Here is a 20,230-nt window from a genome sequence, read left to right on the forward strand (position 1 = left end):
AAAAAACAATTCGCGATATTTTAATTTCTTTCTGAAATCCTCAACACAATACAAGAAACATGCGCACAGCTCCATGTATATAGAAGCTTTCGCGCCGCAATAAACGTGAATTCGTGGTAAGCAAGTGAGCAGTAAAGTTCGTCTTTTAGTGAGCGTCAGTGCAGTTAGTGACCGTCACATTTTCCCCAATAACATTCGGTATGAATTCACTTTTCTCTGTTATACTATTACCAACAAATTACCATAAAGCGCAGTTACAATTTCATAAATCCCAGTGCATTACACCGGCAAAACGCCTCCCACGTGTTGTGTGTAATATGGTAATACCCCGCCGTGTTACATCAGCTTTTGCCAACAGATGGGGAAAAGTTAAAATTGTTACATCACCCTAAAGCTGTGCTTTGGCATCGTAATGAGTGCTTTCCTTTTTATTTTTTTCACATAGTTTTATTTGACGCGAATTCGCAGCACGTGGCGGCTCACGTTGAAGCCAAAATTAGTCAGCTCCAAAATTTATTTTTAATTCAGTTATTTCAGACATGCACGTTTCGTATAGGTAAATTTTGTTGAACGTCAGCATTTATCAGGTGCTTCCGTTGTGGTAAACCTCATAAATAAAAAGTAAAATTTAACCATGGTAAGAAAATTATTGATTTCGTGGTTCAATCGATACCACGAGGTCATCTTATACTGCGTTCTTTTACCTTCATTTTACCATGACATGGGCAAATTTGAGCGAAGAATTTTCGGTGCTCTACTTCCCGGAGTTACTCACTTTACCGGCTGACTGAATTAATGAATGACTGTATTCTTACGCTGATGCAATAATTGTACTACGGTAGTAAAGCCACGCTTCAATTACTTAGTTTATTAGTTTATTGATACAATTCATGTCGGGAAGTCTGGGATAAAAGAATATGAGTATTCATTTACAAAATGCGAGTGATGCAACATGGAAGTAGTCTTGACACAAATCCTCGAAAAGGGAGGAACTGGCTCAGCACTTATCACTCTTATCACAGTTAAACATCTTCGTCCTAATTTTACTAATTAATTATTTACTGGAAATATTTAATCTTGATCCGTTCCACTTATTATACAAAGTAAATATTTGTTGGTTTATCTGAAATTGTCAAGGGTGGTGTACCAAACTTCAGCAATACTATCGCTAAATAAACTGATAAACAGTATTCGATTTAAATTGTGACGGTCAAGGTTGTTTATTCCCGCATTAATAAAAAATGCACAATAAAGAAAAGGTGTTTGAACTGAAATTCTTTGAATTTTTTGGTTGCAAAATATGAGTAAATTTGAAGATGAAGATATTTTTGGATTGTGAATCATGAATGTATTTATGTTTGTTAGAAGAAGGAGTATTAACACCCGCAATTATTTGTCCTTCTAGTTTTATGACAACTGACACTTGTTGCTTCAGCCGCAATAAATTAACAATTTTTTTAAAGAGCATCGTAATTTTTTTGCTAGTTTTGTAAAAGCTCATTTAAAGTAGCGCATATCTTTTCTACTATTTAGGTTAAAAAAAGCGGCGCCGGCATCTAGGAAGCACTGGATATTTTTACATGTTGGTAGCTCTGACGTCTAGTGCAGACAATAGACAAAACTGCCAACACTGGGTATACCTTCACCCCTTTTGAACTTTATTTTTGAGTTTTATTGACATTAAATCAAAAGCGATTTTTTTCAGTATTTTTGCATTAATTAGGAAAAGCCGGAAACAAATTAAAATTGACAAGGCTTGTAATGAAAAAAGGAATATGAATTTAGTGTGTGGATTCTAAGATTCTCCCAATTTTCTTGAAATAAAATTTATGTACTTACGTCCGTGGCGTTAACTGCTTGTCAGTGTTTATTTTTTTTACATAAGAATTCCTTTGAAACGTTGTTTTGTGCTAATAATAACTAGAACTATTCAAGGTTCGTCCTGGTAACTTCGTGTTCAATAATAATAATATCCATCTATAATGAACTTACCAACTAGGTAATGTAAATACTAATTAATATCGTGCAATCATTTAATTTTATAATTAGAGCAAGTCATAATTCTTGTCCTCCAGCAGTCGGTGACACTGAAAGAAACGTCCAACTATGAATTTATGGTTATCGCTCCCATTTGTCGTTACATCGCAATTTGTCTTTTTCCATACTTGAAAAACATCGTTTAAAAAAATTGTATGGTTGGCTCAACTGAAGTTATCAGATCGTTAAATTGATGCGCAAAATTCCCGTCCTTAATGGAATCTACAATTTCCACTAACAACATCATCCTGTTAACAATATTGGATGTCGCAATACTTTTTGTCGGAAGCTCATGTTACGCTGTTTGTAGCGATTTACGAAACCTACCAAGTTAGTACAGAAGAACCATAAATTGAATTACGTCTATTTTGAATAGTTATTATAAATTAAACAATTTTAAAATTTAGATAAAACGTCTATTGTGTTTCAATTCAAAGGTCTTGACCTTTTGTGGGATTAATTTGAGGAAAATTTGATGTCTAGACGACAATTTGTTTTTGTATTGATTTAATTCGATGAAAATAGAGCAATTCACGGGACTGCAAGAAAATGATTCAGTGTGGTTTTAAAAATAGTATTAGGAAAAGCTTATGATCACTATTATTTCTTTCTCAAAATACTTAAATCGTCATAATGGTAACGTAAAAAATAAAAAAATAGGCGTTGAGCCAAAGGTCATTTCGAATATTCTTTATACACGCATTGTTTATATCGCCGATAGATTTGACAATTTCAAGTTAAATAACAGAAATGCCAACACGTTGAGAAAGGTACCCAAAATTTTTAAAAATCTTGCAGTGTGATCTAGAAAAATTGCAAAACTTATATTTATCAATCAAAAATCATTGTTTTTACTTACACTGATTACATAAATTAGGACGACAACATATTGAACTTTACGACAGTTATCTACCGACTGTGTAAATAAATTATTATTGTTGTATTGTTTATCAAAGAAAAGTTGTTATTGACCGACACGAATATTTTCTGTTGGTGCTTGTTTCTGAGGAGATCTGTATGACTAATTTGGTTTTAAATTTATACTAATATAAAGGCCTACATCTGGGATAAAAAATTAATATATACTAGATTTACAGATTTAGATAAGCTTACCTGATTAATGATTACTCTTGATTGAGTAATTTGCATTTAAATTTTAGAAGTTTATTCATAGCCCTGGTGATCAAAAAAAATTAGCATGAAGTGATACCATTGTTGATATGTTCCTCCCAGTTGGAGAGGCCCTTGGGTTTTTTTTATCATTTGATATGTTATTCAGTGGCGCAATGCGTTATTTACATTTTTTAATTTATTTAATTTTATGATATTTAATAAAAGGTTCATGTGAATTAAATTATTATGAATACTTTTTAAGTTACGAAAAAAACAAATAATTGAGCTACGCGGCGAAAATCTTGGAACATTCGGTCTTGTATTGGGTTTTGGATTGGCTTTATTATGCTATAAAATGACGTCAAGTTTAATCCTCTAATAAATGTTAATTTAATAACAGATGTTAATTTAGTTATTCGTTCTTCTCATATTTCTGCCAAGAATTAAGTCTAATGGGCACTAATCAATAAAACTAATTTGTTACTAATTTTGTTAATGAACACCACCCACAATCATTTACCTATCAGATTTTTTTGGGAAGGTATAAATAGGTCAACATTAACGGTGGGCTGGGACCTCAAGGATTCCACTTTTTATGATGTGATCAAAAGTTTAAGAGTGAACTTGAACAATAAAACCATCATTTTTCTATTTTATATCTATTTCTAGTTTTTCTCGGTAGAAAATTAAACCTTCATAACATCCACAGAGTAATAACAGTAATTAAAACAAACATGATAATTGTTACTGAGGGAATTACAAATTGTTACTACGCACGAAATGATTTTCTGATTCAGTCTTACTGATAAACATTTGACTCCCATCATTGGATAAAAACTGGTTTTCGTTTAAGCCGGTGGCATCTGTAAAATTTGCAAGCTAATGAACTCTCTTCATGAATAAACAATTTGTGGAGTCGATAACAATAAAATAGTTCCATACTAGTTGTTCTTTGTAAATAACACCACGTGGCAATGGCAACATATTCTATTTTACCTTGGCATTATTGGCAAAAGTATTTGTCCATAAAATTCTTCAAATTGTTTTTTTATTTTCAAACTCTGAGAAAGTTGTCGCTGCCAATTCTAATTCTTAGGTGATAAGATCTGTATGTTACTATAATCCCACATGGTCGTAAAAACGTGGTTTGGTAGGCCTATTTTTTAATGTTGGTAGCACCTAAGTTTGACGTTTAACAGTGTCGTATAATTGCCAACATAAATTCAGGAATTTCATGTCTCTACAGACGCCTCTAACTAGATTTTGTGTCACAATAACGCTTGATTGTTTATAAAGATTTTGATTTGCTAAAATTACTAAAATAAATAAAAATCAAACATAATGCAATAATTTATCTAATAAAAGTGTAAGCAACTCTTGACATTTTTATTTCAATTCCAAATAATTACAGTCGAGATTTTAGGACATTAAATTATTATGTTTTTCGTGTCACTTTTATCTTTAGGCAGGAAATACTTATCTAAAACAATTAGAACAAGCAGTAAATTAAAGGTCTCATCCCGGCATCTTGTCTTGATAAAATTAGTTCGATAAAAATATACGAATCATCTTCTTTAAGTGCCATGTAATGAAGGGATTTGATGTCTGTTTGCATTTTCTCTTTACAGATTGGTATTATTTTATTTTAACGAGGAACATGTCAGCAATTTTAAATTGACAGTTAGGACTTATTAAAAAATTAAATTAATAATGTAAACTTGAACCAAATTAAGGTAAACAAACTTAAAATATTTACATGTTTTCGAAAGAGATTATGCCATACGATTGAATAAAAACAACGACGAAATAGGCTTTGAAAACCGCTGCCAGATTAAAGTTTCCATTGGGATAATGCAAACATATTACCGCATGACGGTTTTGAAATATTAAACTCGATAAGCAGCAAAACTGCCAACCTGTGAAAAAAATATAAAGCCTTTTATAATTTTGATCAAATTTATTGATTTGTTCACGAGATAACTTTAAAACAAATGCATCGAAGCTTCTAGAATTATAAAACGGTTGTACTAAAATAATTGTTTTACGTCTTATTAAGGGATACACGTTTCTCGAGTAATTATAAAGGTTACTAAACACCGTTGGCAATAAGGCTAATTGCTCGTGACTCTGCATATGATAATTTTAGTACCTTTAACCCAATTTGTGTTTAAATTTATCGCACTTAAACATATGACTTTATTCCATTAAATTAACTATTAATTTTAATTTTTTAGGATTACACCTCATTTGACTTGGACCACGGAAGTCTGAATATAATTTCAAAATGGTAAGTGCTTTTCCGCTTCTGTTTACTTTAATAAAAAGCAACGCCAATAAACTTGGCGGATTTTTACATTCCCAATTATTTTAAGAGCACAAAGTTCCTTATTGTTGACTTGGGGGCATGATGCTATCCAACTGAAAGGAGGCGAACAACCGACGTACGAAAAGAAAGCATTGTTTGCTATTTAAAACCGTTTTGCAACCTTCGATTCGGTATATCGCTCGCGGAAAATACGCTCTGTTACCTCAATTTCATGTTTTGGTGCATGATCCAGTTACGAACGGCTTTACCTTGAATTTAAAATGGTGCATATGTTGAAACAGAGATTAGGTTACATTAGAGTTACTTTAGATAGAAAATGAAAATCTGTGTTTTTGAGTGTTTGGTTTTTATTTTTCGCACTCGTAATATCCACTGATAAAGTCTAATCTGATATTAACAGAAACAGAATTTTGTCAAAAAAGTTTATATTTAGAATCGATTTTATTTTTAACTTTACTGACGTGCGTTCCGGACACGGTCAATTAACATACTCATTCGCACTTAATTTGAAGTTTGTTGTACGAAAGAATTGGGCTTGAGCCGTGAAGCTATTTGGAACAATCTAAAACTGTTTGTGGATTCGTTCGAACAACTTTCGCAGAGGGACAGTAGAAATATTACCACCTTTGAAGATCTATAAGAACAAATTTAATTATGTTATCATTCTGTCAGCAGATTAACCTGTCTTTAGTTCATTAAAAAAGCACCGTCATCTATGCAAATTGGGAGTCATATCATGTAGCATGATAATAATAATTTGATTACATTGACATCACTGGCACTTGATAATTGACTAAAAACCGCACAACACATAAAAAAGAGAATTATTAAATTACGGATTTTTTAATCACTCAAATTTTTCACTTTTTTTTTTGAGGAAACGCCTCAAATCGATAGATTTTTTCTCTCGTACGGTATATGCTTACCTTAAATCGAAGGTGTATTAATTACGCAAACAACGTAGGTAAGTTGATTAAACCGTTGCGTTCGTTGTATGCAAAATATCATTCAATCGATCAGTTGTAATTAAAAATGCGTTCGTCATTCTTGAACTATTATTATTATTATGATACCCCATAAATGTAGTTACGTCATATTACAGTGGTAACACAAAGTTATATATCTGTTTAGGTAATAAAAACGATATGAACCCACAAGTCTATCGTGCAATTATAAAAATAATGAGTTTTTGTTTCGTTTTCATTAGGCAACAAAAATCCCCAATGGCACCACCACGGAGATGGAAACATTTCTACCAAAGGACGAATCTGCGATTAACGGAAATGTTACAACGTAAGTAGGCGCCATTGCTAATTGAGCTGAGTTTAACATTCTTTGGTACAATGATTAGTTGTTTGAAAAAATTGCAAGTAGTTCATAACTTTTAGCTTATTCTAACAAAATTTTGTTTTCCAGGTACAAAGTTACAAAAGACAATGATCTGGAATCAGCAAATGCTGATTTTGATCCATTTAAAGGAAGGGTCTTGGACCACCCTGTTACGTGAGTATTTGCTCCATAAAAATATGAAGACGTATAATTTTGGGTTTTCAGTAACTGTGATACTTTGACTCATCTTTTGAAAGCTTCGTTAGGCACAGGAATTTTATCGATGCCAGCGGCTTTTAAGGCTTCGGGATTAGTGTTAGGAATTTTCAGTACTATTTTGGTTTCGATTATATGCACACACTGCGCCTATATCCTAGTAAGTATGAGAAAATTCAATTTAATTATATGCTCTACGTGCTATTTATGATAATTTATAAAATGGTCTGTTTTCTTTTGTGCCCCGTTTACTTGTTGAAGGTCACCAGTAAATAATAATACAATAGGATTTTTTTATTTATTTCTACACACTCTTATATCGCGCTCGAAATCATTTAAATACAGCAATTTTAGTAATTTTACTTTCATTGCTAAAAAATTGAAACCAATCTTCTTTCAGGTCGCATCTGCACACGAGCTGTACAAACGAGCTGGAAAATCTTCAATGAGTTTTGCGGAAGTAGCGGAAGAAGCTTGCCTAAGAGGTCCAAAGTGGGCAAAAAAATTCGGTTGGACAGCAAGACAAGTTGTATTATGGGGGATATTCATAACTTATTTCGCCACCTGCAGTTGCTACACTGTAATCATTGCGAAAAACATTTTATACGTGACAGATCAGTACTATGGAGAGAATTCTTTCAACGTAAGATACGTAGTGGCCCTCCTTCTGATTCCGTTAATTCTTCTTGCGTTTGTCCCGAATTTAAAATACCTGGCGCCGGTTTCGATGTTGGCTAATGCTTGCATGGCTATTGGCTTAGGAATTACATTTTATTATCTTGTCCAAGATGTTCCACATCCTTCAAGTCGACCAGCGGTGACGAGCGATATTGGTACTCTTCCTATTAGCATAAGTGTTGTTATTTTCGCCATTGAAGCTATTGGTGTGGTAAGTTATCAAGAATCTAAGAGGGTTAAGATCTAAAAAGGGAATTTTCAGGTGATGCCTTTAGAGAACCACATGAGTACACCACGCAACTTCATTGGGATCTGTGGGGTTCTCAACCAAGGAATGAGCTTCGTCACACTCGTATATATCATCTTGGGCTTCTTCGGGTACTTGCGTTACGGGGAACTAACTGATGAATCCATCACCTACAATTTACCAAAAGGAGAAATGTAAGTGTGAAGAAACAATATAAACAATAGATACTAATAAAAGATTTTAGTGCCGCACAAGCTGTGAACATCCTTGTTGCCATCGCGGTCTTCTGTACTTACGGTCTTCAGTTCTACGTCTGCTTAGACATCGCCTGGACCCAAATAAAAGATCGCGTCACGAAGAGGGAAACTCTTGCCAACTACATCATGAGAGCGGTTTTAGTATCGTTCAGTGTTCTCATCGCCGTCGCTGTGCCTACAATTGTACCCTTCGTTGGTTTAATCGGTGCCTTTTGCTTTTCAATCCTCGGATTGATGTGCCCCGTCTTCATCGAAATTCTAACTTTCTGGGGCAAAGGATTTGGCTTCTGCTATTGGAAAATAATTAAGAACGTGATTATCATCCTGACGGGAATCTTAGCGTTAATATTTGGTTCGAAATCAGCAATTCAAGACATTGTTAAAATATTTACTGATTGATTTTAAGAGTATTAGCAAATTTTAGTTCGCTTACGCAACAAGACCAAAACGTTTTGTATATAAGGCTGCAATTTTGTTGACAATTTTATACGAATTTTTTCTAAATTGACGGAAATTGTTCATTGAATTCATTTGTGGTTTTTTATTCGTAAAATGTAGGTGCAGACCATTCATTTACCCTAATACTCGGTTTCTTTAGTCCCGTCTAGTTTCAAAAATCACATGACAACATTCCAACTGTACAAAAAACCGAAATGAATTTCTTGGAACTTTGCTCGAATTGTGATTGTTTTTACGTTTAGGAAATAAACACTGCATATTTATTTATGCACAACAACGTACTGAGCAAGTATCGGTCTCACAAACATTTGTTGTATTCTCCATACATTGTATTACTTTTTGTAACGAAAGTATTTTTTTAACTATATTAACTAGTTTTGTTATATTTATTGTTCCGTTCGCCTGCTTTACAGGTGTTGTCTTTGTGGCATTATGGATGATCGATTTTAGTGATTATTTTATCAGATTTTTTGAAGCGGATGTAAACAGTTTTAAATTTGTTTTATTTATAAAAAAATAAAAAAATACATTGTTTTGTATTGCTTTAGTTATATGCATGTGTACAGTTTTTCATTTTATTTCTAAAAAAATAAATAATTATTATAAAAATTGATTTTTATTTGTATTTAAGTTGCAAAGAAATTGCTGTCATGCCTTCTTTACCAAAAAACACGTGTTTTTTTTCTTATGATGAATCTCGCGTGAAACTAAATAAGAGATCGTATTATCATAATTTACCTCCTTTATAATTACATTTTGAGAACGATCCTTCCAGAATGATGATCCACTCTTCATTGAAATTCTTAGTTTTTGGAATTTACGATTCAGGTATTGGAAAATTATCAAGAATGTGATTATCCAGTTGACGTCACTTTTGGCCCTAATATTTGGCTCAAGTGCGAAAATTAAAGATATCGCTAAATTGTTCATCTAAAATGAAAATGAAATTTAAATTGTTATTTAAAGTATTTGTTTCAATACGAACCGGAAGAATCTTAAATAGAAATGTTTAAATTAATTTTCAAGTAAATAATGCAGGTCCTCCATAAAATTAAAAACCCGTTTGTTATAAAAAATAAGTCGTGCTAATATTTTGACATGACAATAAATGTCATTTGTAGACAATTAAATTCAAATCAAAATTAAAGAAGATATTACTTGCCGTGGGTAAGAACTAGAACCCCAATTGTGTAAAAACAAAAATGTGGACATCTTGTTTTTATCTTAGTCTCACAAATACATGAAATTATCCCAGATTTTATAAAAAATAAGACAGAGTTGACCACACGAGCGTGGATTTAACAGTTTTAAAATGGTAAGTTTTGTTTATGATGTAATTCTAATCCATCACAAGAACTATTGATAAGGCGACAAGTAGCAACGATCCCGAAAAAGCAAATGATGATGACTATAATCCATTTGAACATAGAAATGTGGCGCATCCCACTACGTGAGATACTAATCAAATCAATCAAAGTGTACGTTTATATTTTTCGGTTCCAGAAACTGGGATACTCTCACTCATCTTGTAAAGACTGCTTTAGGCACAGGAATTTTATCCATGGGAGCGGCTTTTATGGAGTCAGGATTAATTTTAGGAATATTCGCTACTATTGCCGTTGCGATAATATGTTGCCACTGCGCCTATATTCTCGTAAGGAGCGTAAAAAAACCATAGCGTTTGTAGAATTTTTTTTATTGTGTTACTTCTTCCCTTATTGCCATTTTGGCACTTTATTTATTTATTATTGTAATATTTTGCTGTAGGTGAAAAGCGCACACGAGCTCTACAAAAAAACTAAGAGACCTTCTATGACTTTTATGGAAGTAGCAGAAGTTGCATGCGCAACAGGCCCAAAATGGGCACACAAATTCGCCTGGACTTCAAGGTTTCGATTGTTTGCCTTTTTACATCAAAAAACGTGTTTTCTAGACAAATTGTGCAATGGGGAATATTCTTAACTTACTTCTTAACCTGTAGTTGCTATACTGTTATCATCGCCAGGAACATCCTGTATGTTTCAAACCAGTATTCCAAAGATTTTTTTAGTGTCAGAGCCATAATAGCTCTACTTCTGGTTCCTAGCTTGGGTCTTGCGTATGTTCCAAATTTAAAATACCTTTCGCCTTTTTCGACATTGGCCAATGCTTGCATGTTGACGGGCCTAGGAATTACGCTATACTATCTCATCGATGGAGTTCCATCTCCTTCAACTAGACCGGCTGTAGTTAGTGATGTTTCTTTTCTTCCTTCTAGTATAAGTATTATTATTTTTGCCGTCGGATGTATTGGTCTGGTAAATTTTAAACAATTTTATGGTGCATATAAATGGGTAGGACAATTTTAGATCATGCCCTTGGAAAACCATATGAAAACCCCTCGAAGTTTCCTTGGCATGTGTGGGGTTCTCAACATCGGAATAAGTTTTATTGCAACTATCTACACTATAATCGGCTTCTTCGGGTATCTTCGATATGGAGAAAAAACTGATGAATCTATTACATACAATTTACCAAAAGGAGAAGCGTAAGTAAAATAAGTTTTCACGCAGTTTTGTTTCTTTAATTCATATGTTCAGGGCTGCACAAAGCGTCAACATTCTCATTGCCCTTTCAGTTTTCTTCTCTTACGGCCTTTCATTCTTCGTATGCTTAGAAATCGCGTGGGAGCATTTAAAAGACCATGTCACAAACAAACAACTGCTTTACAATTACATCTTGAGAACCATTCTTGGAATTCTTACTAATGTAATTGCTGTCGCTGTTCCTACTATTCTACCCTTTGTGGGTTTAATTGGTTCTTTTTGCTTTTCGATTGTCGCAATGATGATGCCCATATTCATCGAAATTTTGACTTTCTGGGATTTTGGATTTGGGTTCTGCTACTGGAAAATAATTAAAGATGTAATTATCTTGGTGATAGCAACGATGGCTCTTATAACTGGCTCAACATCGGCCATTATAAAAATCTCTAAATTGTTCTATTAACGGAGCAACACATGTTTAATAAGTTGGTTGGACTGAACAGTGAATTGTAAATTATGAAAAATAAAATTGTTGTTAAAAGTAATTCTTGTCTTTTTTATTCGAGCGCAAATTGGTGTTGTTAGAATGATCTGAATAAACTTGCAAACTCCCAAAAACCGCACATGTTTTTAAAATTTATTTTTGAAGAAAAATCGTGAAGCGAAAATAATGTAAGCTGATAAAGTTAATTCTTCTTTCCTAGTTTCAATAATTACATACAAAGTGTTTATAAATGTTTCTAGCATCAAAGATGACTCTGGAATTTCTGTCATGCGCTCCTTTGCCGCTTTGTTTTCATAGTGAATATAACTATCTTGAAAATTATTTATAATGTTACTTACTTCAATGGCATTTCTGTTACGTTTTGTGTCTCAAGTTTTTTATTTTCAGGGTTTAAACCACAACTAGAACAGTTTATTTCTCAAAACTTACTTTGCTCCATGTTTGAGGTTAACTGCTAATGTCAGTTGAAAAATCGAAACCCACATTTGAAATGACCAATTTCTTTGACATTTCTTAGCCACCCTTGATGCTAGAAACATTTATAAACACCTTGTACAAGATGTTTGGGGTTTAGGCTGCCAAACTTTACAGTGTCAATCTTGACATACTGTAGAAAAAAATTTAAATATTCTGTGGTTCTAAGAACAGACCACTTCTGATTGAAAGTTACTGATGCTTACCTTACAGAAATGCGAGATCCTCTGGTACAGCAAATAATCCTCGAGAAAGAACCCACCAAACGCAAGTGCACTCACACTCCTTGCAGTTCACTATAAATACCCTAATTTTGGCCACAGGAAAATCGCGATAATACATTACGAAACTCAGACGATAATTCCCCGACGAAGGCGGCAATTAACTAATAAAGTTATTGGGAGTTATGTAAATTCTTAGATCAAACCGTAAAAAACTTTTTTGCAAATAAAGCAGGTGAAGCTACGGTACGAATTTTCTCATCTCTACCAATTTATAAACAAACTAGTTGTCCCAAAATTCAAATTGCTTTAGTTTGCTTACCATTGCTCAAAACCAAAAAGATTTCTCAAATTTTATCTACTTTTGAAATTTGGCAGCCAAAACCCCAAACACCCTGTATTTTGTCAAATTTATTAAAGATTCCACAAGACGATCGTAAGATAATAAATATCAAGTCTTTTATTGATCTAATTATAACGACAAATTGACGCACTTTAGAGATGTAGACACTGATTATAATCGGATTTACATACATTGCAGACATTATTCATAGATTAGCTAAGCAAACCACTTTAATCAACTGTGTTAAAAAAAATTGCCACTCTCGATTTATCAAAATTTCAATCTGCAGTTCTTAACAAATTTAAATGTTCAAATAAACATAAAAATTGAGGGAGCAAAATAATAAAAATAAACAACAAACTGTAATACATGATCACCGAAACTAGTTTAAAAAAATGTAAATCCAAATTTTTGCCAACTCATATTCTGCCTTCCCAACAAAATAATTGACTATTAAATGATTTGGGAGGCCTTGTATTTTTTAACATGTTGGTAGAAAGTATTTACTTTACCACTCCAGAACTGTCGTCACAAATTTGTCAACAATGACTTACATAACGGATTAATGGTAAACTACGCATCAATTAAAATTAAACACTCAAATTTTTGTAAACTCAAAAGTATATGAAAATTGTGCGTATATTTTTGTTGAAAATTGACCAAAGATAACCCTCTGCGTCTACGTCATCACAAGAAAATGTATATTTTATTAAAAATCCACATTGTTATAGGAGTCAAGAGGTCACCTCTTATCACTTCCAGATAAAATAGACCCCCAAGAATGCCTCAAATAGGTTATAAGCACAAAAAAATAAACTTCACTTAAAGAAATCGATTCTACATGACAATTAATCACATCAAATTTTATATCATTTAATACGTCCAGGTGAAATTATTTTATAAAAATTTTGAATTGCATTAAATTTGTTTTGGGTTACGGGTACACAGGTAAAACAGAATAAAATACCTCAAATATTAATTTTTGACGAGTTGTATATTTACTTGTAAAAATTCGTTTAATTAGTTCCGATACAAATAAAAAGATTTAAGAAAATTTCCTCACTACAATTAAATCATTAAAGGATTAGAGCTAAGTGGTTGTGGCGACATGTTTTGATACATAACTGTTAATGTTGATAAGGTAAAGTACGGAAAAAAACCCTAAAATAAAAGACACATAACTCAATTTTTAGCTTGAAAAATCATAAATGACAAATTAAAAAATATCAAAAACAGCACGCGTCTTAAACAACACCATAAAATCTACCTAAATTACACCATAATTGTTTAGGTCGTGTAAAAAAAACCTTGAATGGTTAAAACGTGTAAACATTGAAACACCATTTTCTACCTAATTTGAATATTTGTGACATCTGATTCTGAATTTATGCAGTTCAGAATCAGACATCACTTAAAAAGTCTACTCTACTCTAGTATCAGTATTTTATAAACTTTTCATTTAAGATAAGATTAGGCATTATAGGAGTTTAAAGATCAATCAACTTTCAATGTTAAGCTGTAACATAAATTCGAGCAGAGTTGACACGAGATTGTACTTTTGCACAGAAGTCTGAAGTGGTTTTGTTACATTATTAGAGAAGTTGTCTGTGGAAGATGGTAAGTAGAAATTTCACTGTTTTGTGCGTTTTCTTCATGTGATTTTTTCATAAGCGTTTACGTTTTGTTCCAATTTTAAGGTAATTGCCCTCCGTAAAAACTCGTGACTCTTTTCATTTCTGGCTGTTTGTTTGTATTTTACATTTTAAATTAAATTAAAATTTTAAATTCGTGGAAGGTGTTTGTATGTGGTTAAAATATTTTTATTTTTTAATTTATCCATGTAATATAGTGGTTATGCAGGGTGATGAAAAAAGGCGCCCCTGAATGATGAAAGTACCATGTCCTCTGTTAAACCATCTCAGAAATCAAAGCAAAATTAATCTAAACCTATTTCTTTTTACTATATGGATTTTTATTCAAAGAAAAAACTTTTCAAATAATAAACACTTTCTAAAAAAATTTTTACATTCGGCAGTCTCCATAATTAATCAACTAATATTAAGAGCTTTACAATGTTGCAACATTAAAAAATCTTCTACAAAGCCAAGGAACGGTACTTTTAAAAGTTTAAAGGTCTAAAGCACTTTTTTTCAGTTTTTGATACAGAATGTCATTGACTGTAAAAAATCTAATCTCTAACAATGAAATTGTTATACAAATTTTATCCGAATAGAGTTTGATCGTTTAAAGAAGAAAGCTTATATCTTATTTAAAAAAGCACAAATTTGGTTTTGGTTTTCAATTTTGGGTTCAGGAAAGAATTGATAGGTAGCTTTTTTATGACCCTGTATAAATTTTCATAGAAACGTCATCCCAGAAATGGCGTCGATTCTTTTAAATTCTCAAGATGTTTTTTTTTCAATCATTTGAAGCAATGTAAATTTAAATATGCAAAAATCTAAAACACGCCCTCTCTATTTAAAATTTACTAGAAGCAGTACATTCCAGATATTAAATACTAAAAATTATAAATTTTCAATTTATTAAATAAATGTTACGTAAAAAAATATCTGCTGGCGTACATCCTAAAGCAGATAATATTTTTCCTGTCTGATTATAAAGTCCGAACACAACAAAAACTCCAAAATATCAAAATTTTAACCTTTTGCTACAAACAGAAATTTTATTTTAATTCGTCTTTATCATATCGGGATTTCCTGATTTTCTTCGAAATGCTAAAAATGAACATCGCTATCACCCATTGTCACTTTAAATATAAACAATACCAACAGCATGCGGAAATTTAATTTATCAAAGGTCAGTAAAAAAGACGTCACGTCAGTTTGATAATTGCGTCCAAAAATAAAATTTTGGACTATTTAAAATTTATACGTATTAGATGTGATATCAAATTGCGTCGCCAAACTATTTTTAATTTAACATGACTTCTATTAAAAAAAAAATTAGACAAGTTCAATCAATACATGAGGAGACGAATAATGATAAGGAGATTCACGTGTTGTACTGATAAATACTCAAGACTTTCCGTAGCGTGTTTATTTACATTTCTATGCCAAACTTATCTCTTCATGTTTCCTAACAAGTTTAAAGTTTTTGTTTTTGTTTCTATTATGGAAACAATGGTGATGGAAGCGTTCACCATTCTTGCATCATCTTATTAAAATGCGATTATCACTGATCGTAAAATCCATTTTTTATTTTATACTCTATACTTCTGAAATACCAGAATTTATTTTATTGCACTTGAAATTACGCGGATTACTTATCAAACGATTACGTAACCCAATTTCAGAGTAAGATTTTGATTCTTTCAGGCAAAAGTTCTTCATTATGATGCAAGAGAACTGGAAACATTTTTGCCCGATAGCCGCAATGCATACATTGAACCCGCTACGACAAACCCGTAAGTATTCTTAGCAAAAACAAATGAATAGTTTTGCATTTGTTTTCTTTATATAATTGTGCCTTGTTATAGAAATTTTTATATGGGTTGTTCTTATGAAGCAAACTTAAAACAGTATCTGCTTACTGCAAAGGCAACCCCAAGATTTTATGGAACTGTTTATGATTGTTATATACCTCCGCCAAAATTTGGTTATATTAGGTATCACAAGTCTTAGCAGCTCCTAGGTTAAGCCTCTGCATGTGGAAGTCTTTTTACTTTTTAAAAATCAAAATTTATATTCTTTATTTACTTTTGTTGATTTATTTGATAATTTACTTGCAATAATTAATAGTACACAACAGTAAAGTTTCTTTGCTATTATCTAAGAGGACAGGCGAGGAATTACGACTAACAATTAAAATCAGATTGAAAAAATATAATCAATTACAATTTAAAAAGTTTGTATTTGTGCGTTGCTACGGAATGTGGGGGTAAAAGAAACTCTTAAAGAAAAAGTAAAAAGACTCTATACCCATAGTACGTACCTTTGCATGTGCCCTCATTAAATAATCATAAAAAAAATAGAATTTGCAATTCCTGCATGTTATATCACGTAATTTAAACACCATTTCCTAACTCTAAATTCTTACAGAACCAGTCCTCTACCAGTGAAAGTAGATGTTCCCCAAAATGAAGAAGAACTTGAACCAAAACAGGCAGAGTTTGATCCATTTAAAGCAAGAGTTCTCGAAGAGCCTGTATCCAGTTGTGGTACATTAACTCATTTATTGAAGTCCTCATTGGGTACAGGTATCTTATCAATGCCTGCAGCCTTCAAAGCTTCTGGTTTATGGCTAGGAATTATTACAACCATCTTAGTGTCTGTTATCTGTACTCATTGTGCTTACATTTTGGTAAAATCAGCACATGTTCTTTACAAAAAAGCAGGAAAGACGTCGATGACGTACGCCGAAGTAGCCCAAGAAGCGTGCTTAAGAGGACCTCCATGGAGCAGAAAATATGGTGGAATTGGAAGGTGAGACAAACGTAGCAAAAAGAATCAACTCATGAATTATTTCAGACAAATAGTCCTTTGGGGGATTTTCACTACGTACTACGCTACTGGGAGCTGCTACGCCGTCATCGTAGCTGAAAATTTCAACTACGTAGCGTGTCACTATCTTGGTTCTTTTGATAAAAGGATTACGATCGCTCTGCTGTTTCTACCTTTCTTAGCCATCGCGTATGTTCCAACGTTGAAATCTTTGGCGCCTGTATCAATGGTGGCCAACGTCTGCATGGCCGTCGGTCTTGGAATTACTTGTTACTACCTCCTCATTGATGTCCCATCCTTTTCTGAAAGACCTGGAATGGTTAATCTTTCATCCCTCCCGATCTGCATAAGTATCGTCATTTTTGCGATCGAAGCCATCGGTGTGGTAAGTTTTCACGTGTTTATGTAATGGGGTGATAACAACGCAACCGATTTTAGGTGATGCCTCTTGAAAACAACATGAAGTCTCCTCAGAAATTTGTCGGACTCTTCGGGGTGCTCAACCAAGGAATGGCGTTCGTTACCGTTCTTTACATCATTCTAGGTTTCTTAGGATTCCTCAAGTATGGAGAACTCACGGCGGATTCAATAACGTTAAACCTTCCAAAAGAAAAATAGTAAGAATCTTACTTGCGGTGTTAAACCATTACAACATTTTTTTACAGTGGAGCGCAAGCCGTCAATATCCTCATTGGTTTAGCCGTGTTCTTTACCTACGGCCTCGTCTTTTACGTGTGTTTGGATATTTTCTGGACTGAGGTCAAACACCGTTTCACCGACAAAGAAAAACTCGCTAATTACGCCTTGAGGACTGTTCTGGTGATGATTAATATCATCATTGCCATCCTAGTGCCGGAAATAGTGCCGTTTGTTTCATTGATTGGCGCGTTTTGCTTTTCTCTTTTGGGACTTGTCTGTCCTGTTATTATTGAAATTTTGATCTTTTGGGACGAAGGGTTTGGGAGATATTATTGGAAGTTAATGAAACACTTTGTTGTGGTTTTCATAGCTTTACTTGCTTGTTTCTTTGGGTCGAAATCGGCAATTGCCGGTATTATTAAGACTTTCCAATAATTCTGTATTGTCGAATTTATGTGATAATAATTAATTACTTTTAAGAAAAGTAGAATTAGTACTTATTAGTTAATTTAAAAAGTGGCTCCTTTGATAAGATGTAATTTTATACTGTTTTTTTGTATGTGTAGTCTAATTAATTGTGTTGAAATTATTTATTTGTAGTAATAAATTATTTATTTTTGCGTATAAAAATTTATTTTAACAATGTGCAGAAACACGTGAAATACTTCCTAATAAGCTTCCAATACCCCTTGATACTCCATAATCTATTTAATCATCAAATCTGAAATCCCAATTTAATGATATTAACAAGATTAAGGTCAGCTTTATCCAATAATACAAAGTATAAAAATCAAACACATTTCATTACAACTGCCAGTGATATGTGACTCTACTAACATGTTTACACACAATTTGACCATCGGAACATTCCAAGCTCGGTGAATACAATTGAAGGTGCTCATTAGTTTTTACAATCTTTTTTGTAGAACACTAGAAGCTCTAGCCAACACTCGCCCGAATAACTTAGGATGGAATGTCCCCAAAGAAGAATTAATCCACATCCCGGAACACTGGCTGATTTACCCCGAACCAGAAGCATCAATGCATTTTTTACTAGGTTTAATTTATATTGGGTTCTTTTTGATGGCAACAGTTGGAAACGGTTTAGTTATATGGGTCTTTTCATCGTAAGTTTCCACCCCATATTTCCTTTATTCAACTGACTAATTTCAGAGCCAAAAGCCTTCGGACGGCTTCTAACATGTTTGTGGTAAATTTGGCGTTTTGCGACTTTGCCATGATGATCAAAACCCCGATTTTTATCTACAATTCGTTTTATCGAGGATTCGCTCTTGGTCAGTTAGGGTGTCAAATTTTTGCATTCATTGGTTCTCTATCCGGAATAGGAGCTGGAATGACCAATGCTTGCATTGCTTACGACCGGTACACGACAATTACAAAACCATTTGATGGTAAACTCACCAGAACCAAAGCTCTAGTCATGATTCTAGCAGTTTGGATGTACACCATCCCATGGGCAGTCCTCCCGTTGCTGGAAATTTGGGGTCGCTTTGCACCAGGTTTGTTTTTCATTCCTCCAACTTTTTTTCACTTCTTTGTTCTAGAGGGATTCTTAACAGCATGTTCTTTTGATTACCTAACGAACACTTTCGATAACCACATGTTCGTCATGGTAATTTTCATCTGTTCTTACGTCATCCCGATGTCCATGATCATCTACTTCTACAGTAAGATCGTCAGCAAAGTTTTCAGTCATGAGAAAGCTCTTCGTGAACAAGCAAAGAAGATGAACGTCGAGTCATTGCGAAGCAACCAGTCGCAAGCAAGTCAGTCGGCAGAAGTCAGAATAGCCAAAGCTGCCATTGCTATCTGTTCTTTGTTTGTGGCTTCCTGGACTCCGTACGCAGTTCTTGCACTGATTGGAGCTTTTGGAGATCAATCTTTATTAACTCCAGGGGTGACAATGATACCGGCTTGCGCTTGCAAGTTTGTCGCGTGTTTGGATCCTTATGTCTACGCAATAAGTCATCCGAGATACAGGTAAATGAAGACTATTCTTGAGGGTAAAATAAACGCGTTTTTAGGATTGAACTCCAGAAACGTTTACCATGGCTGGCGTTAAAGGAATCGGAAGGAAGTGATACTCAATCAAACGTGACGCAGGTTACGACTCCACCGGCGACTACTTAAAAAAAAGGACTTTGATGATAAAGCGATGATAACGGATGATGCTCTTCCAATTCCTTGAAATCGAAATTTCCCTGGAATAGCCTTATAGAAACGCAATGGAATTTTTTATATTTAATAAACATCCCGAACATCAAAGAATTGTTTATAAAAACAAAAGTGTTTGTTATATTTTAATTATATTTTACTTTACAAAACGTACAAAATAAATCTACACCTACCAATGCAGCAAATTTATCACTTGGAAATTCCA

At 33.4% G+C, this 20,230-nt stretch overlaps 4 protein-coding genes across 5 annotated transcripts; all 4 read left to right on the forward strand.

The window, feature by feature from the left end:
- Positions 1 to 77: 77 nt before the first annotated feature.
- Positions 78 to 9,271, forward strand: LOC148179365 (proton-coupled amino acid transporter-like protein pathetic). Its single transcript, XM_088030442.1, has 8 exons — positions 78 to 198; positions 5,385 to 5,437; positions 6,684 to 6,769; positions 6,893 to 6,979; positions 7,031 to 7,181; positions 7,422 to 7,910; positions 7,962 to 8,140; positions 8,191 to 9,271. Exons 2-8 carry the CDS (start codon positions 5,435 to 5,437, stop codon positions 8,600 to 8,602), a joined length of 1,407 nt encoding a protein of 468 aa, XP_087886568.1. The 5' UTR covers positions 78 to 198; positions 5,385 to 5,434; the 3' UTR covers positions 8,603 to 9,271.
- A 326-nt stretch (positions 9,272 to 9,597) lies between these two features.
- On the forward strand, positions 9,598 to 11,650 carry LOC148179366 (proton-coupled amino acid transporter-like protein pathetic). Its single transcript, XM_088029533.1, has 10 exons — positions 9,598 to 9,669; positions 9,701 to 9,727; positions 9,784 to 9,829; positions 9,891 to 9,954; positions 10,017 to 10,112; positions 10,166 to 10,316; positions 10,430 to 10,551; positions 10,596 to 10,959; positions 11,011 to 11,189; positions 11,242 to 11,650. The coding sequence occupies exons 1-10, from the start codon at positions 9,598 to 9,600 to the stop codon at positions 11,648 to 11,650; spliced, it is 1,530 nt and encodes a 509-aa protein (XP_087885659.1).
- Positions 11,651 to 14,212: 2,562 nt separating this feature from the next.
- Positions 14,213 to 18,459, forward strand: LOC148179367 (proton-coupled amino acid transporter-like protein pathetic). 2 transcript variants are annotated; one of them, XM_088031189.1, is made up of 7 exons: positions 14,213 to 14,347; positions 16,066 to 16,154; positions 16,227 to 16,355; positions 16,789 to 17,172; positions 17,218 to 17,575; positions 17,629 to 17,807; positions 17,856 to 18,459. In XM_088031189.1, the coding sequence occupies exons 1-7, from the start codon at positions 14,345 to 14,347 to the stop codon at positions 18,262 to 18,264; spliced, it is 1,551 nt and encodes a 516-aa protein (XP_087887315.1). In that variant the 5' UTR covers positions 14,213 to 14,344; the 3' UTR covers positions 18,265 to 18,459. The 2 variants fall into 2 exon arrangements, with proteins under 2 accessions (XP_087887315.1, XP_087887316.1); XM_088031190.1 differs by lacking the exon at positions 16,227 to 16,355 and having other exon boundaries at positions 14,217 to 14,347.
- Positions 18,460 to 18,622: 163 nt separating this feature from the next.
- Positions 18,623 to 20,201, forward strand: LOC148179368 (opsin, ultraviolet-sensitive-like). Its single transcript, XM_088031193.1, has 5 exons — positions 18,623 to 18,707; positions 18,756 to 18,956; positions 19,003 to 19,349; positions 19,395 to 19,830; positions 19,875 to 20,201. The coding sequence occupies exons 1-5, from the start codon at positions 18,667 to 18,669 to the stop codon at positions 19,978 to 19,980; spliced, it is 1,131 nt and encodes a 376-aa protein (XP_087887319.1). The 5' UTR covers positions 18,623 to 18,666; the 3' UTR covers positions 19,981 to 20,201.
- Positions 20,202 to 20,230: the final 29 nt, after the last annotated feature.

Source organism: Gnatocerus cornutus, chromosome 2 (genome assembly GCF_029298725.1).
Source record: "Gnatocerus cornutus isolate USDA-ARS CGAHR chromosome 2, icGnaCorn1.1, whole genome shotgun sequence".
In the NCBI taxonomy this organism is placed as follows: domain Eukaryota; kingdom Metazoa; phylum Arthropoda; class Insecta; order Coleoptera; family Tenebrionidae; genus Gnatocerus; species Gnatocerus cornutus.

Excerpts from the sequence above, each read along its gene's own strand:
- LOC148179365 (XM_088030442.1), top strand. Across the intron at positions 7,911-7,961 it reads CCATTGAAGCTATTGGTGTG|GTGATGCCTTTAGAGAACCA; the intron begins GTAAGTTATCAA and ends GGGAATTTTCAG. Across the intron at positions 8,141-8,190 it reads AATTTACCAAAAGGAGAAAT|TGCCGCACAAGCTGTGAACA; the intron begins GTAAGTGTGAAG and ends AAAAGATTTTAG.
- LOC148179366 (XM_088029533.1), top strand. The coding sequence starts at position 9,598 with ATGAAAATGAAATTTAAATTGTTATTTAAAGTATTTGTTTCAATACGA. Across the intron at positions 9,830-9,890 it reads GAAGATATTACTTGCCGTGG|TCTCACAAATACATGAAATT; the intron begins GTAAGAACTAGA and ends TTTTTATCTTAG. Across the intron at positions 11,190-11,241 it reads AATTTACCAAAAGGAGAAGC|GGCTGCACAAAGCGTCAACA; the intron begins GTAAGTAAAATA and ends TCATATGTTCAG.
- LOC148179367 (XM_088031189.1), top strand. Across the intron at positions 17,173-17,217 it reads AAATATGGTGGAATTGGAAG|ACAAATAGTCCTTTGGGGGA; the intron begins GTGAGACAAACG and ends GAATTATTTCAG. Across the intron at positions 17,808-17,855 it reads AACCTTCCAAAAGAAAAATA|TGGAGCGCAAGCCGTCAATA; the intron begins GTAAGAATCTTA and ends ATTTTTTTACAG.
- LOC148179368 (XM_088031193.1), top strand. The coding sequence starts at position 18,667 with ATGTTTACACACAATTTGACCATCGGAACATTCCAAGCTCG. Across the intron at positions 18,957-19,002 it reads GTTATATGGGTCTTTTCATC|AGCCAAAAGCCTTCGGACGG; the intron begins GTAAGTTTCCAC and ends GACTAATTTCAG. Across the intron at positions 19,831-19,874 it reads ATAAGTCATCCGAGATACAG|GATTGAACTCCAGAAACGTT; the intron begins GTAAATGAAGAC and ends ACGCGTTTTTAG.